This window comes from Desmodus rotundus, chromosome 10, assembly GCF_022682495.2.
Source record: "Desmodus rotundus isolate HL8 chromosome 10, HLdesRot8A.1, whole genome shotgun sequence".
In the NCBI taxonomy this organism is placed as follows: domain Eukaryota; kingdom Metazoa; phylum Chordata; class Mammalia; order Chiroptera; family Phyllostomidae; genus Desmodus; species Desmodus rotundus.
This window is the reverse complement of record NC_071396.1, coordinates 41,222,281-41,238,463: the sequence shown is the minus strand read 5'-3', so window position 1 is coordinate 41,238,463 and position 16,183 is coordinate 41,222,281. Positions and strand designations below refer to the sequence as shown.

The 16,183-nt window shown below is 59.4% G+C and overlaps 2 protein-coding genes across 3 annotated transcripts; both read right to left on the bottom strand.

Moving 5' to 3' along the window:
* Window positions 1-330: 330 nt before the first annotated feature.
* Window positions 331-9,262, bottom strand: TSPAN17 (tetraspanin 17). 2 transcript variants are annotated; one of them, XM_024577858.4, is made up of 8 exons: window positions 8,924-9,262; window positions 5,660-5,710; window positions 5,424-5,570; window positions 4,460-4,630; window positions 2,425-2,550; window positions 1,630-1,677; window positions 961-1,077; window positions 331-873 (listed from the first exon to the last, which is right to left on the bottom strand). In XM_024577858.4, exons 1-8 carry the CDS (start codon window positions 9,008-9,010, stop codon window positions 808-810), a joined length of 813 nt encoding a protein of 270 aa, XP_024433626.1. In that variant the 5' UTR covers window positions 9,011-9,262; the 3' UTR covers window positions 331-807. The 2 variants fall into 2 exon arrangements, with proteins under 2 accessions (XP_024433626.1, XP_024433628.1); XM_024577860.4 differs by having other exon boundaries at window positions 4,460-4,561.
* Window positions 9,263-9,483: 221 nt separating this feature from the next.
* EIF4E1B (eukaryotic translation initiation factor 4E family member 1B) lies at window positions 9,484-13,534 on the bottom strand. Its single transcript, XM_053913246.2, has 7 exons — window positions 13,477-13,534; window positions 13,197-13,393; window positions 12,776-12,871; window positions 12,015-12,078; window positions 11,212-11,325; window positions 10,950-11,089; window positions 9,484-10,563 (listed from the first exon to the last, which is right to left on the bottom strand). The coding sequence occupies exons 1-7, from the start codon at window positions 13,528-13,530 to the stop codon at window positions 10,377-10,379; spliced, it is 852 nt and encodes a 283-aa protein (XP_053769221.1). The 5' UTR covers window positions 13,531-13,534; the 3' UTR covers window positions 9,484-10,376.
* Between the last annotated feature and the right edge of the window lie 2,649 nt (window positions 13,535-16,183).

Sequence of the window (16,183 nt, the reverse complement as noted above, 5' to 3'; positions counted from 1 at the left end):
TCTTCAGAGTAAGATCCAGCCTCCATTCTTCACATCCCGCGGTTCCCTCCAGACCTGATCACTGGCAGGGAATAGCCCACAGATGTGGGTAAGGCTGGCCCCCAGCCCACAGGGTCGGCAGGGCAGTAGGGAGCAGGCGGGGCTTCAGCGGTTGAGCGTGTGCTCTGGGCCAGGCTGCTGCTGAAGAGCTGCTGCGGCCAGATCGGGGCTTTTATGTGAACTATACAGAGTTTTAAAGTTTGGCTCAAATGAATACACGACGCAGGCTGCAGGGTGGGTCCCGGCCAGGAGCCCCACAGCTGACAGAACCAGAGGGCGAGTAGGAGCCCGTGGTTTTCAAGGTTTTGTTTATTTGAGTAGTTTGCAGCCATCATCACGTTTGATCCTGAGAGGCAAGCAAGGGAGAGAAAACTCTTAGACTCGTTTCCGAGTCTGACACATTGAGGCCGAAGTGGGCTCCTGGGAAGGCCAAGGTCCCAGCTAACAGAGCAGAACTCAGAGGCTGTGTGAGGCAACAGCCGGCCCCACGCCTTCCCAGCTCCCCCAAGCAGAGAGGCATGCCCCGCCCGTGCCCTTCCTAGTCCCCTGGAGAGCCCACCACACAACCAGAGCTGAGAGCGACTCCCTGTGCGCCGCCCCCCCCACACAGCTGCAGGACAGGCAGCCCAGGCACGGCCGGGCAGCTTTCTGCGGGCCCCGTGCGGGGCTCTGGTCCAAGCAGGAACGCCTCCTGCATCCTTGCCCACCACGGCTCAGTGGCGGATCCCTGGGTAGGCCAGGCAGGTGGCCGCAGCCGGTGTGGCAGCCTCACCAGTTGGCCTTCACTGCCTTGATGTCACTCACCAGGTTCTGGGCCAGGCAGATGCCAAAGATCTGTAAGAGGGACAGGGGGTGAGGGAGAGGCCACTGGCGGGGTAGCCTGGGGTGAGGGAGTGGGGTGGCACAGAGCGCCCAGGGTACCTGGAGCAGGGCGATGCCCACAAAGACCCCGGCCACAACGATCAGGTTGTCCTGCAGCCACTTCTCAAACTGCCCCACGCAGCCTTTCGTGTGGATGGAGCCCTGCTGCTCCAGCTCCTGGGGACGCACAGGATGGGGCTCAGCCCAGCTGCCAGCGCAGGCCTTGGCTCACCACTCCTCGCCGCGCCTGCTGCCTGGAGCCCTGCCACAGGCCTCCATGCGGCTGGCTGCTTCCTCTCAGCATCTCTCGGCACAGATGCCTGCTCCTCTGGGGGCCTTCTCTCGCAGCCCAGCCCCAGCCCCATCACCTCCCTTCCTTTATTTTCTTCCCAGGTCTCAGCTGAAATGGTCACATTGCTGTTCGCACTTATTTACCAATGAGCTTCCTGTCCCTCTCTCCACTGGAGTGGGAGCTCCTTGAGAGACGGGGCTCTGTCTGTCTCAGGGGCATGCGTCTGACGTCAGGGACAAGGCTGGGTGCCCAGGGGGATCTCCAGGAAGAGTTGGAGTGGGCACGGGCACAGCTGTCTGGCAGTTCCAAGGCCTGAGTGCCTGGATGGTTCTTGGGACCCAGCACCCCCTCCCCACAGATCACTAAGACCTTTCAGAGGAGCTTCTGGGGGCCCCTCCCCATCTCAGAGCCCCCCACCCTGCACCCCCTCCTCTCACCAGTTTGAGACGGACATCATAGCCACACTGGGTGTTGAGAACATCTTCCTGAGGAAAAACAGGCAAACGGGCCACGGGTGAGGGGCACCCCAGGGCCCACGGCGCCCACTCTGCAACGGCTGCTGCTTCTCAGGGGAAGCAGATGGGGCGAGATTCCCCGCATCCACGGCTCCTGAATGAGGAGGCTCGCTGAGGCTGTGCGCCTCTCTGCCTGATGCCAGGGCGCACGGCGGCCCACCAGCTCAAGCTCCCCTATTTCGGAATCCTGCCTGCTCTTGTTCTACAAGAGTGGGAAGAACCCCAGCCCTCAGCGTCCTGGGGGAGCTGTGACTGCCGTGAGGTCACTCTGAGTAGTTTCTGCTCTGAAGGTAGCCACCCCAGTATGGTGGCTCAGGGGTAGGGCGGCTGGCTGCAGCCTGGGGGGCCTGCCACACACACCCATGACTAAGGGAAGGCACAACCCCAGCCCCCAGAAAGCCTTCAGGCTGGCCAGGAGCAGGCGCTGCTTGGGCAGTATTTAGCTGGGAACACAGGGTACCCGGAGCTCGGTGGGCCAGGCCCTGTGCCCAGGGGCCAGCAACTGCCATCTCGCTACAGTCAGAGGCAGGCTTTGCTGAAGAGGCACAGCTCCTGCTACCGCAGGTCTCAGACACAAGCCCCCCAGGCTGGCACATAAAGTGACTTCCTCCTGACATCCACAGCCCCCAGAGAGGGGCCAGGCAGCCCTGTGATGGGCTTTCCCCGACTGGGCCTACAACCCGCAATGCCCTCCGCCCCTCCCCAGGCCCCACTCACCGCAGGGTCTCGGACGCAGCAGGAGAAGGGCACCCCGCAGCGCTCCCGGCTCGGGTTCAAGTCAGTGCAGTTGAAATAGATATTGAGGTTCCAGTCGTTGGGCCCTCGGGCTCCGCAGCAAGACCACTGGAGGGGTGGGGGAGGGGAGAGACCCTGGTAAGCCAGGCCCACTCTGGGGACAAGCTGGGTCTGTAGAGACAGGACCAGGCTGGGAAGAGGCGTAGAGGCAGCCAGGAGGGTGGGCACCTCCCCACCGCCCCCCAGTAGAGAGGCCAGCCCAGGGCCCAGGGCCCTCAGAGCAGCTCTAGGCTCCAGCCCAGGTTGATGGAAGCAGGGTATAGTGGAAAGGGGCTCCTGAGCTTGTCCCCCTAACCCAAGGGGGACTGAAAAAGGAAGGGATGGGGCAAGGATGTTGGCCCAAGGACTGTGACTTCCTGCAGGATCCCCTGAGGAGTGGGTGTCAGGCCAAGCCCCGTGGAGAGAGGCTCCACTAACCACATCTACGCCATGTCACCCCACACTCTCCCAGATTTTAAGAAGCTCCCTCTTCTTTCCTACAGCGGCAGGAGGGCAATCCTGCCAGCCTCATAAGCCTACCACTGCCCTTCATAAACACGGTCGTCAGCACCCATCCCCATCCCCCTACCGGAACGTCATGGGCCGCCCCCCTGGGCGGGTCAATGGCAAGTGTGGGGACATGATCAAGCAAGGAGTTCACAACCCGGCAGGAGAGGCAGAAGTGTGCAGCCTTAACTCACTGAAGCAGCACCGGCTGCTGGAGAGCCAGCGCTTGACGGACCCAGCTCAGCAGTAGACACAGTAGGCCCTGTGTGGGCCAAGGCCAGGGAGGGAGGTACAGCCGTGTGGCTGCGTGTGCACAGCCTGGCCCCTGCCTGCCTGCTCTCCTCTGCCTGGCACCTGCTGCTCCCACTGGGGAGCACCTGCCCCTCTCCTGTCCCAGACCGCCACCCCCAGGAGAACACACCCCCACTTTTTTCACCACGGAATCCCCAGGGCCTGGCCCAGGGCCTGGTGCATGATGAACCTATAGCAATTCCATGTTGAATGAACAAACCACATCTTAACGACCTGGCTGTGTGGCTGCCTAGCCCGGGGCTGAGAGCTGCTGGAAGCAGACACCAGCTCTGGGTGGCCCACCTTTGGGTCCCAGAGCAGACTGTGTGGATGGCGCCAAAGGAGAATGACATGTAAGTGGGTGTGAGTGGGCGGCTCTGTGTGAGGGGGGAGAATGTGCAGCTGTGAGATGTCAGGGGTTTTACCAGCTGTTCGCTGACTGCTTCTTCATAGAGGTGGGTATTTAAGCTTGAGGGCGGAGCTTCTGTCGGGAGTGTCAAACTCCAATATGTTCAGAATCCAAACAAATAATATAAATGAGAGAAGAGGGCCCATGGGCATAATAAAATACAGAGTGGAGGGGCAGTGGCAAATAGAGAGCTCCTGTGCCAGTGAAGGGGGTGGCAACAAAGCAGCCCCAGCTGATACTGTGGGCCCAGCGTCTTGTGGAAGGGGAACATATATATAAAGATTTTATTTATTTTTAGGGAGGAGAAGGGAGGGAGAAGGAGAGGGAGAGAAACGTCAGTGTGTGGTTGCCCCCCGCTCACCCCCGCCACTGGCGACCCGGCCCACAACCCAGGCATGTGCCCTAGACTGGGAATCGAACCAGTGACCCTTTGGTTCACAGGCTGGCACTCAATCCACTGAGCCACACCAGCCAGGGCAGGAATCTATATTTTTATTCCTACTCTAAGTGTGGTACAAGCCCTGGCCTAGGAGTTGCCAGTTTGGATTCTCTGGCCTCTCTTCCCAGCCCTGATTCCCTGCAGGACTAGGCTCGTGGGGACCCACAGGACGGGCTTCCCTCAGAAAGGACAAGGCCTGGCTCTCTTCCTGGGGCCTGCCTGGCCTGGATGGGCAAGGGAATGGGCCCGGCACACAGCAAACTTGCTCCCTCGCTCATCTGCCCAGCAGGTGCCTCCTGCAGATGGTGGCCAGTGCTGGACACTGGACTCACGTATTCCTGAGCAAAGTCAATGAGGTTCTGGAGGTCAATGTCGTCCCGATAGGCCTTGACGTTGTTGTTGATGAAGAGGTTGAGCTGGTCTCGTATCCAGTCCTTGAAGACAAAGGCCAGGATCCCTGTTGCCAGCTCCAGGAAAAAGATGAGGCCGAGGAACACTGAGAACTGGGGTGGGGGCATACAGACGGTGGGGGTCGGAGATGCAGAGCCTGGGGGTGCCACCAGGCGGGGCACAGTCCCCACCTTCTATCATTTTCGTGTCGTATTATGTCGGTAAAACAGTGCTGTCCTTACTCCCGATCCATTCTGCTTCCTCTGGTAATCACCCGTTTTTTTGTTTGTTTTGTTTTGAGAAACCACCCTTCACACACACCTTTAGTTTCTGTGGCTCAGCTGAAGCCATCACCTCTTTCCCCATTCCCAGATAGAGAACTGAGCATGCGCCAGGGGCTCACCAATCAGAACGCTACCTCCCCCAGGACCGCTGGGATTGGTTCAGACATGGCCAATCAGAATTAAGGGGAAGCAATTAAAGGACTTTGACAGAATGATTGAGAAGAGCCCCAGCCTGCAGTAGGAGTTCCTAGGAAAACAGCGTGAAGCCAGCACCCACCATTCCTGGGCATCCTTTGGCCCTATGGGGAATAGAGCTGACCGAGAGGGACAGAACTGAGACACAGAGAGACCGGGCCAACTGACACTGTGGTGGTCCCTGGACGGGAATGTGCCGGCAGTCAGCACACCCGTGGGCTTTTCTTAGTGAGTCAATAAATACCCTTTTATGCTTATACCCTTTCCAGTCATTTACAAAAGAAGGAATCCTATAAATATAGATGATAGGAATCTGATATTTATTGCTATAACATAATAAAGTACCTGTTATTAGGCATAAATTATATGCAAGAAGTGGGTAGGAGGAGGTTGGGGTCCCCAGTGGATCTGAGAGGGGGGCACTCACAAACTTGAGCAGGAAGGTGTTCTCCCGGAGGGCCCCGATGCAACCAGCAAAACCCAGCACCGACATGACCCCTCCGACCACTACAAACAGCCACACAGGGTCAAGGCCTCCCAGATCCGTCAGCGCCGAGATATTGGAGAGAACACCCTGTGCCGGGAGAGCAGAGGCAAGTGCGGGTGCTGACCCTCCCAGCACTTTGACCCGTGGCAGCCCCATGCCCTAGTCCCCCATCTTACCTTCTCACCCCAGGCCCAGAGGCCAATGGCCAGGAACAGGGCTCCCAGCACCTGCAAGAGCAGAAGCAAAGGGTTGAGAGCTGGGGCACCAGCATCCTGCTTCTCCCCCAGTACTCGGGGTCTCCAGGGGGAGAGAAAGGAAGAGGGCGAAGGGCTGTAAACAGGATTCAGGATCCTTTCCACCTTCCCAAGAACACGTCTCAGGGCTCCCTCCCCACAGCACACCGACTGGAAGATTAAACACTGCTGAGCCCTGGGATGGACATCAGGGCCTGTTCCTGGAACCCAGAACTGGCACAGAGGGCCATCAGGACACTCCCGATGGTGTCCTGAGCCTCTGCTCCCACCCCAGCCCACACTGGGGCTCCAGGCTCCTGGCCTCTACCCCTCCCAATTCCGGCCCTCCAGCTGCCCCGCAACGCTCTGTTTCACCATTTCTGCCTCTATCTGCCAGAGGCCTCTTTCTGTCCAGCTCCATCCTCAGAGCTTAGAGCCAAAGCCCCTGCATGGAGGGGATCCTGATGGGAGCGGGGCCCAGCCACAGGGCCTCAGCCTGGGCCAGGGGCTGCATCCTAGAACCCTTGTGGCCACAGCTCTGCCTGGGCCTTCTGATCGCCACCCGCCGCCCTGCCACCACTCCTTACTGGGAATAGACCTGGATGTCAAGGCCACTGCCTGACCCTGAGCAGATCCCTGACCATCCTCCCACCCAAGGCCAGGGCCATGAGTCCACCTCTTCAGACCTCCCCCTGTCCCCTCATCCTTTCTCTACAGACTCCTTCCTCTCAGCGCTTAGCCTCAGCCAGCTCCACCCCACCTGTAACTTCTTCCTGCTCCAACCCCAGGCCCCCTCCCCCCCAACTGCTGTACTCTTTAGAAATGTCTGTCCTTCTCTCCCCTACACTGGATCTGGGATGTGAAACCGAACATCACTTCTTCTGCTTCATCCTGCTCAACCCACCCATGGCCTTTAGACAGACTACCACCTCTACTTTCTCCTTCCTGAACCCCTCAGTGATTAACTCAACGCCACCTCTGACCTGTCCCTTCTCAGCCAGCCTCCTCCCAGCTCCTCTGCTTCACCCACCCCACGGACATGACCACGCCCACGCCCACCGGTTCTCACCTCAGCCTTCAGTCCCTCCTCCCCTTCATACTCATTTTCCACCCCTTCAAGTCACAGACATGCCCGGATCACTGCCCATGCCTCTCCCTGACTCCAGACACTGAACTGCAGACACTCCCATGTCCCAGGTTCTGTTTCAGATGCTGGGACACATCAGCGAATAGGACAGCTAGCTCTCAGCCCTCGTGGAGTTTACTCTCCAGTGGGGGAAATCCACAGTGAGCAAAAAAGGTAACGTCAGTGACTGACAGATCTTTAGAGGAAATCAAACAGACTGGCGCAGGGGGGAGTCAAGAGGGGTGACTGGGGTGGGCTTTAGTTAGGGAAAGTGGGGACATTTTAGCTGTGCTTGCAATGATAGAAAGGTGCAGGGAGAAGAGAATTCCAGGGGCAGAAACTGGCAAAGACCCTGAGTTAGGTCCGTTTCAGCTGTGCAAGGGCCACACTGAAGGAGGCAGGGCGCCGAAGGCCATGGGGAGGGGTCAGGACTGTTCTCTAGTGAGAAACCCCTAGAAGATTACGAGCAGGGCAATCCCGGGATCTGCTTTCCATCCCAACAAAAAGTCTCTGGACCGTTTCGTAGGCACCTCCCTTAGGCCACCTTGACCCAAACCTGAAACCCTCCCGCTACCCTCCACCCCAAGTCCTATCAGTCCAACCTTGTAACTTTCCCTGGAGCTTTCCTCCCCCCTACCACCACCACCCCAACTTTGCCCCAGGCCCCCTCCCTGGTCTCTGTACCTCCAACCCCTGCCCCTCACACCCCTCCACCCCCCAGGCAGCCAGACAATTCAGCCTCTAATACAAAAGCCGGAACAGACCCATCACCTGCATGGAAGCCCCCACTGAGCCTCAGCCCCGGGTCTCTCCTGTCTGTCTCCCCTTGGCATTCGAGGGCCCCCCCTGCTCAAGACTCTGCCTCACCTCCACCCACTGCCCACTGGGCTGTCGCCTCGGCTTTGCACTTGTGTCTCTAGGTGAAATGACTGTAACTTCTCTGGGCCTGCTCCCTTACATGTAAAATGTAGATAATAATAACGTAGCTTTAAGAGTACAGTAAATTATAGTTCACTTGATAGGCCTAACCCTGGGGGCAGGCTTCATTATCACCCTCTCCCAGGGTGGGAGGCCCAGAGAGAAGTGACTTGCCCCCCGTCTCACAGATGGGCCTGTACCCACAGGCCTCCAGACCTCCCCGCCAGGAAAGTCTGCACAGACCCCACACCCTCCGAGAGCTGAGCACTGCTGGAGCCTACGGACACCTAGCATGGGGGGGCTGCACGGGCAGCACAGGGGAGAGGGCAGCGCCACTGAGACCTGCCGAACAAAACTGAGTGGGCCTGGCATTTTGACCAAGGCAGCAGGAGCAGAGACTGCAGAGACAGCAGGAGGCCTTGGACAGATGAGATGGGGGAGGGAGAAGGGAGAGATGACTTGGCAGGGCCTAGGGGCACAGATGCCACCCTGGGAGGGGCACCAGCAGCTCCCTCCCCAGGACAGGGGCAGCCCCGCCCTGGATCCTTGGGTAGGTCAGCTATGGAATGTAGAATTCTGTTCCCCAGGGCCAGCTCCCGGCCTCTAGATAGGGGAGGTCCCCCCGCAGGACTGTGAGTGTCGGCACTGTTGGTGGGGAAACCTTCCAGTTTGAGGCTGGATGTTAAGGGTTTTGACCCAGCCCCCTTTGCCAGAGCTAAAGGCAAGGTGCAGGCTCTGGTGCTCGAGGGGCAAGGGGACCCGGCCCTTCCCTTCTCAGCAGACTCTCTTCCATAAACCAGGGCTGGGGCTCAGCGTGCACCCCACACCTCTGGGTATCAAAGTGAGTTGGGCAGGAGGGAGGGCCAGTGGCACCACGCGTGGCCCTGGGGCCTTCAAGAAAATACTCCGTCTTCCCCACAGAGGAAGACCCCCTTTCCCTACACCGAGTCGCTGGTGGCTGGGACCCGCCCCTCTGCAATCTGTGCTTCCCAATAGTTCCCTCTGGTGGTCTTGGGCGTTGGACGAGCAGGTAGGAGAGGCAGGAAGCAGTAGGGAGACCGTCCTAAGCCCTGGTGGCAGGGAGTGGTCTCCCCTCAGTGGAAGACTGAACCTCCTCCTCCCGGCACCCCCAGCACAGGGCCCGGAACCCACCCCGCGCTCACCCAGAAGACAATGTTGAAGCCAAACAGGAAGTATTTCCCGCAGCAGCCGACCTCAGGTTCCTGGAAGTGCTGGTGCTTGCCGGGCATGGTGAGCAGCCACCCGCCGGCCGGGGTACCGGGAGCCGGGGCCGGGCCCAGGCCCAGCCCTCCGCGGGCAGCCCTGGGCTGGAGCCGCCCGGGGCCTAGCCCGTCGGCTGCGGCTTCATGGCCCAGGCCACACAAGATCCGTCGGGCCCCGCCCGCCCCGCAGGGACCGCCCCTGACTCCAGGGCTGCCCAAGCTCGCTGGGTACCCTCAGAGCACCTCCGCCACTAGGCCTGGCTCTGCCTCCGTCCCCGCCCCGGGCTCCGCCCCACAGCGCAATTCACTCGCCTCCGAACCCCGGGGCCGAGCCCCACCCCTGAGCATGGCCCCGCCCCAAGACTCCTCGGCGCCCGCCCCTGGCTTCACTGCACTTGCAAGCGATGCTCGCTAACGGCAGTGCAAGCCGCAAGCATGCAGGACTCCCCAGTTTTGTTCAAAAGAGCATTTATTTAGAACAGAAACAGTAGTGTCTCATTTGAGCTTCATCAAGTTAATCCACGTGTAGCAGAACCAAGTTGAGGCCCGACCAACCACCATTCTACTGTCCTGGGCGGGGCCTCTTCCACCTGACCCCCACCTAAACCCTTAAGCCCCACCCTGAGGCCAGGAAGCCCAGAGAGCCCCGCCCACAGCTGAGGGAAGAGGGAGAGACCACAGGTGCTGTCTTCCTCCTCAGCTCCTCTCACAGCCCTCTGTGAGCTGATGTGGTTCTGCCTCTAGGCCTCCAGACTCTGGAGTTGGGGGTGGGGAGAAGAGCACGGCTCTACTCCAGGAAGGTATGGGAGTCAGGGTGGGCTCCAAGAGGCAACCCACAAAGGTTTTCCAGCAGAGTGATCCCCAAGAGGAGCGGCCCTTACTCCTGTCCCTGAACTCCAGCTCTCAGAGCGGCAGTGGCCTTGAGCCCCACTCCCCGAGAATAGAGGGTTTGGCCCTCAGGCCCCGGAGCTAGCCCCCTTCCCAGGTCCCAGGTAGGCACAGAGTAAGTATGGGGTCATAGCCTTTACTCTTGTCATCTTTCTACCTGCTTGTCATCGAACCCTCCTACACCCAGTGACTAGCCACCCCCCCCCCCAGGTGAAACAAGGAAACCCAGGTATTCCCTCCACCTTTCTGCTGCCCTGGGTCCTCAGCCTGCATCCTCCCTGCCCCCAACACACACACACATACACACACATGCGTACGCACACCCCGCCCCCAACAGAACAGCCTAGAGGCCTGGGCCCCAACCATGTTAAGGAATGTTCGTGTTCACTCCAGACCAGGTGCGGAGCAGGCCCTCAGCCCTCACCCCCAGGCCTGCCTGGGACACCTACACACAGAATAGTCAGGGGCTCAGGGGTGCCAAGTGGGGAGCAGCGCCCAGGCCGTCTCACACGGCAAACTTGCTCTCGGCCAGGGTGTTGCTCTTGCCCAGGGTGTTGTTCTTGGCCAGGGTGTTGCTCTTGGCCGGGGTCTTGTTCTTGGCCAGGGTGTTGCTCTTGGTAGCTGTGTCTGCATGGGCCTGGTACCCAATGATGGTCTTTGCTGAGAGTCCCAGACGCTCTTTGTAGACACGCCTGAGGGGTGAGAGGGTGAGGAAATGAGACAGGCAGGCAGCAGCGGGTCTTAGAGATAACCTGGGACCTTGGGTCCTCTGCCCAGAGCCCCTACCCTGGTTCCAGCCCCAGTCCCTCACATACTGTTCTTGAGCCATGTGGAAACCCAAAATAGGACTAATGCAAAAAAACAAAACAAAACACACAAAAAGCAAAAAAAAAAGAGTTCTGCTAGAAGTATTTTGGAATCTAGACCCCAGAGCCTTTATACATGTGGGTAAGGCAGAAGGGAGAGGCCGCAGAGAGAGTTCCAGAGGTCTCCCTTGCACACCAAACCACCCCCACGTCACCTTCTCCCCCAGAAGAGACCCAGCCCCAGCCCCACGCCCTGCCGGAGCCACCCTCACCCGATGTGGAGCACGGCCGTCTGGTTCTCTGCCTCCCGCGTCCACACCGCAATCTTGTCTCCCTTGGCTCGGATGTTAACCACAGCCCCACACACCTCCCTGCCGAACTCCTCAAAGCTCTCCCCAAGGAGACACATCATCTGGGGCCAAAGAGGGAGGCGATGAGACCTCCAGCTGCGGCCCAGGGACTGCCCCCACCAATCTCAAGCCCACTGCCACCACGAGTCCCATACAAGCCCTCCCACCCAGCCCCTCGGCTCACTGTCTCCAGCCACAGGCGGTCCAACTCAATGTGACGTCGCTCCTTGGCGAGGCTGACCAGCCAGCGGCCACCCCGCTTGTTCCTGGCGTCTTCCCACGTGGGCTCGATGCCGTCCTGGGAGGCCAGACGGCAGATCAGCTGCCTTTGTTCAAAGGGAAGTGGGGGCCCAGCCACCTTCTCCCAGGTCCTGCTCCTGCCCCTCAGGAGGCCTCACGGGCCAGGCTCTCTCTCGCCTCTGTCCCCTCAGTACAGGCAAGTGTCACTGCCAGCCATTCAGCCCCTGCAGCCCCAACATTTGTCACCTTTTATAGCCTTTCCTATGTGACAGAACAGAATTCCTTAAGACCGGGGTTCAAATCGGGGTAATTAATGAAGCCCCTGGGCAATCTCCGTGTGGTCCACGCCAGACAACCCAAGCTCGGCTGACACAAGTTCACCTGGGAAATCTCTAGGACGCTGATGTCAGGGTCCCCCCGTCCACATCCGCTGGGCCAGCACCCCCAGGAGCTGGCCTGGGCCTCAGTGAGCAGTATCCGTGGGCAATTCTGACGCCGGTTCCTAGTTAAGGACCCAGGCCAGAAACCTGGGCTCCTTCTTTGTCCCCCCACTTTTCAGGTTCTCCAGTGGTCCTTCCAGGTGCAGCTCAGGCCTGGCACTTTGTCCAAGCTTCTCTACAGCATTTCCTTCTCTTGTCCTGGGCACCCCACCCCGAGCCCCCTGTGAGGAAGTAAGGCAGCAGACCCTGGAGAGAATCAGGCCCCACGCCTGCCCCCGTGCCCTGGGTGGCAGGAAGCAGAGCTTACCTTGAACAGGGCGTAGTCGCAGCCTGCAGAGAGCTTACTGGCCAGCTTGATGTGCCTGTACAGCCTGGAGAGAGTCCCCGACCCCAAGCTGAAAGTCCAGGCTTTTTAGGGCCCAGTTCCAACTGGCCTCAGTCCCCTCAACTTCCTACCAGCACCCACTGCTTTCTACCCACCTTCCAGCCTCTGGTCGCACTGGTGAGTCCAGGCAGAATCCCATCCTCAGTCACCCAAACCCTCAAATCCCAGGAGCCTTCCCTGACCACCCAAGCCTCCAGGGCAGGTTTTCAGACAACCCCTCCCCAGGGCGGGGGTTTGTTTCTGATGCCCCCTCCAGCTGGCACCCCAGGCCTTCTCACCACCCCTAGGGTTGGCACAGCACCTTTCGGGTCCCCCCCAGGGCCCCCCACGGACACTCTGAGGCAGCCTGATCCTCACTTTGTGGCTGAGACAGGCTCAGACAGGGAAAGGGACTTGCCCAGGATCACAAAGCGTGAAGTAGGGGAGTCAGGGTCAGCTCCTTGCTTCTCCCCCTTTGCAGGCTTTCTCCCTAGGCCCCAAGAAGGCTCCCTGGGGCCTGTGCCCCTCCCCCCTATGCACCCTGCAGAACCCCCTAAGCCCCAGCCCTCACCAAGGCTGCCAGGCCCCAGGGAGCACTGGGAAAGCTGTGTAGGAAGCAGTCCTTTGGAGGCGTGGGGTCTGGGAATGGTCCGGCGCTCAGAGCCCCCTGGCCCCAGCCTCTGCCCTAAGGGGTAGACACTCACGCCCAGAAGTCCTCCACCGTGTCAAACTTGGTGATCTGATGCAGGTTATCACGCCAGGCCCGGCTGCGGTCGTTCTTGAAGAACCACAGAGCCCACCTGGAGGGAGGGGTGGCCGAGAGGAAGCAGACAGCCCCTGTGCCCACCCCAGCAGCAGCTGGGCTGGCAGGGCGGTCTCACCCCTGTAAGGACAAACTGGGGGCAGGATTCAGGGTACAATCCCCCAAGATGACCACAGTCAGTTACCCTGAATGTCCAGGGTACTGGAGGAGAGGTGGAGGCATTTAACCCAGAACCCCAGTTAGGTTAAGGCTGGGAGGGACAACAGGACCCAAGTCTGAAGCCAGCTCTGGCCATCCCCGGTGAGGAACCAGCCCGAGAGATGAAGGGGCTGTCCCAGGCCGCGGAGCAGGGCCTGCCCTACCTGCTCTGCAGAGGGTGCAACTCCTCCTTGACCCCCGCTGGGCCTCCGGCCCGGGTCCTTCTCCTAAGGGACTGCAGACCTGTAGCAGAGTTCAGAGCCTTCTCTCTCATCGACGCTTCTGCTGGTGCTGCCTCCTCTTCCTCTTCCTCTTTCTCCTCCTTCTCCCACTTCAGGACTTCACCCTCAGCCTCTCCAGCCTGACCAAAGAGAGGAGTTGGGGGGTGGGCGGGGGACAGGGGGTCCCGTCCCTGCTGCAGGAGGAGCAGGCAGGTGGACTTACAGGACTGGCGGTGGCCATGCTGCAGCAGCTTGGGCTCGGAAAGGGACAGAACATCCGAGAGCCCCCAGCTGCTGGCTTTTAACCCACCAGGGCCCCTCCCACACCCTGCCCCACCTGCCCAGGGCTGGGCAGAAGGAGGAGCCAGCGTGGAGGTGCTCAGAGGGAGAAGTTTCAGCACCTTCTGCGTGCAGGCTCGGGCCTGGGGACAGGTGTGCCCAGGCAGACTCGACCCCGCCCACATCATGCTGGCCCCGGGGTGGGAGGGGGGCTCTGAGACAGGGAGGCAAGGGTCAGTACTAAGGGTCGGCCACTGCATCCCCCCGGGGGGGAGGGGGCTGGATTTAAAGCAGACTGTCCCAGAGCTGGCAGAAGCAGTGACTGACAGCTGGGGTGAGGTCAGGTGACCCCTTGTTTGTCTCCGTTGCCATTCAGCTCCACAGTTTGGCCACCAGTGTCATCTCACACGAGCATTTATCTGGTCTCTGGAAGCATCTGTGTTTATTTTAGAAGCAATCCTCCAGAAACGGGGAGATTAGATTAAAAATTCACAGTTGTGGTTTCTCTTGAAAATTCGGGAAGGTCTGGCAACACTGGGCTCCACGGGTCCTCCACCCGCTGCCCTGCAGCTGCCCTCCGGGAGGCCCATCCGAGTACCCCCCACCGGGCTTGGGTGGCAAGGGGCAGTGCCACACAATCAGTGTTCGAGTCCTCCCCATCCTGACCTCAGCCAAGTTACCGAACCTCACCAAGTCTATTTCCCCATCTGTAAAATGGGAAGGTTAACGATACACAACTCAGAAGCTGGTTGTATTAAATGATACAAAACACAAAAAGCCACCCTGGCTGCTGTGGCTCAGTGGATTGAGTGCCAGCCTGCAAAGCAAGGGGTTGCCGGTTTGATTCCCAGTCAAGACACATTGCTGGGCTGCGGGCCGGGTCCCAGTAGGATACGCATGAGAGGCAACCACACATGGATGTTTCTCTCCCTCTTTCTCCCTCCCTTCCCCTCTAAAAAGAAACAAAATCTTAAAAATTAAAATAAAATAAAACACAAAAAACATAGAAGGCCTGACTCAGAAACCAATAGAAATCACCTGAGGATGGTCCTCACTAGGTAGCTCAGGGGGTGAGAGCACAGGTGGCAGACACAAGGCCCGCGGCCGAATCCCGCCCTCCACCTTGTTTTATCCTACTGGGCACCTCGGTTCCACCCTCGGCAAGGCAGCGCCGAGCTCCTTGCCCCTGGTTAAGGAGTCGTTATATTTATACAGTCCTAAAATCACATTCAGCCCTTTGAAGGCGACCTCGAGGCTGATGTGGCCCCTGGTGAAGAGGAGTCTGACACCGCTGGGTTGGAGCATCGTCCTGATACGTCAAGGTTGTGGGTTTGATCCCCTGTAAGGGCACATACAAGAGCCAACCAGTGAATGCACCAGCAAGTGGAAGAACAAATCAACGTTTCTCTCTCCCTCTCTCTTCCCTTTCCTCTCTAAAAATAAAAAGTGAAAAAATTTAAAGAAAGAAAGAAATCACCTGGGCTACCTCCAGAGTGGGGGAAGAACTGGGAAGGGCAGGGAAGGGATCGGAAGGGGAGGGAGAGAGCTGTGGTTCTGAGTGAACACCCTTTTCCCAACCTTCCGAACAGCACAGTTTTCTGTAGGGGGCTGGTGCCTCCCCAGGTTTCTTAAGGTTTCTCTCCCTCCCCCAGCCACTTTTAGGGGCCCAGATCTCAAAGGGGAGCAGTCCCTTCCCCTACCCTCCACCCAGGGAAGCTCAGGACCACTGGAGGCTGGCGGTCAATGTGTATTCAATGCCCCTCCCCGAAGTGCTAGGTATGTGCCAGGAACGGGGCAGTGTGTCAGGGAGCCAGACGGCAGATGGATCCTCCGGTGAGATCACGGACCGCGAAGGAAAGGGACTCGCAGGTGGAGAGGATCAAGCCCGCCCCCTGAACTGGAGCTTCACCTCAGTTCTCAAGTGCTTGGGTCAGAGTCACCTGCGGGCACCCTAAACAGACCACGGGGCCCTGGCTCGAACTTCTGGTTCCTTAGCGTCAGACTCAGGCCTGAGAATTAGCATTTCCAGCAAGTTCCCTGATGGTGCTGGTCAGGGACCCCATTTGGAGAACCAGGAGCTTCCAGGCAGTTCACCAAAGAGGTGACGTTTGAGCGCAGAGCTAAAGCGTGAGCGGGAGTAAACTAGGCGGCGGAGGAGGCGTGTCAGGGGCACCGCGGCAAAGGCTGGGGGCGAAGGAGCGCGGGTACTGGAAGAAGGGAAGAACAACCAGTGTGGGGAAGCCCAAAGCGGGAAAGGAGTCTTGATCCTAGGAATGTGGGGAGGCGCCAAGTGCTTAAGCGGGGACAGGTAATCCCGTGGGCTGTCCAGCACATGCTCCGGGTTGCTGCGTAGCAAGCAGACTCTGTGGCAGCAACAGCGCGTCGGCCAGATCGATGGGACAATGACATGGTTGTCAGGGTGGCAGGAAGAGGGAGAGAAGGTGGCGGACCTCCGAGACATGTAAAAGGAAGCCTCAGCGGCATTTGGTGCCGGACAGGCCCCGGACCGGTGAGGCACGCTGTCCCGGCCACCTACAGTGGCCCAGCAAACTGCCCAGACACTAACCACTTCTTCCGCTCACAGGTCTGGGATCTGGGGAGGGCTCAGCAGGGACAGCTCAGCTCTGCTCAGAGTGCTACCGGGTCGGGTG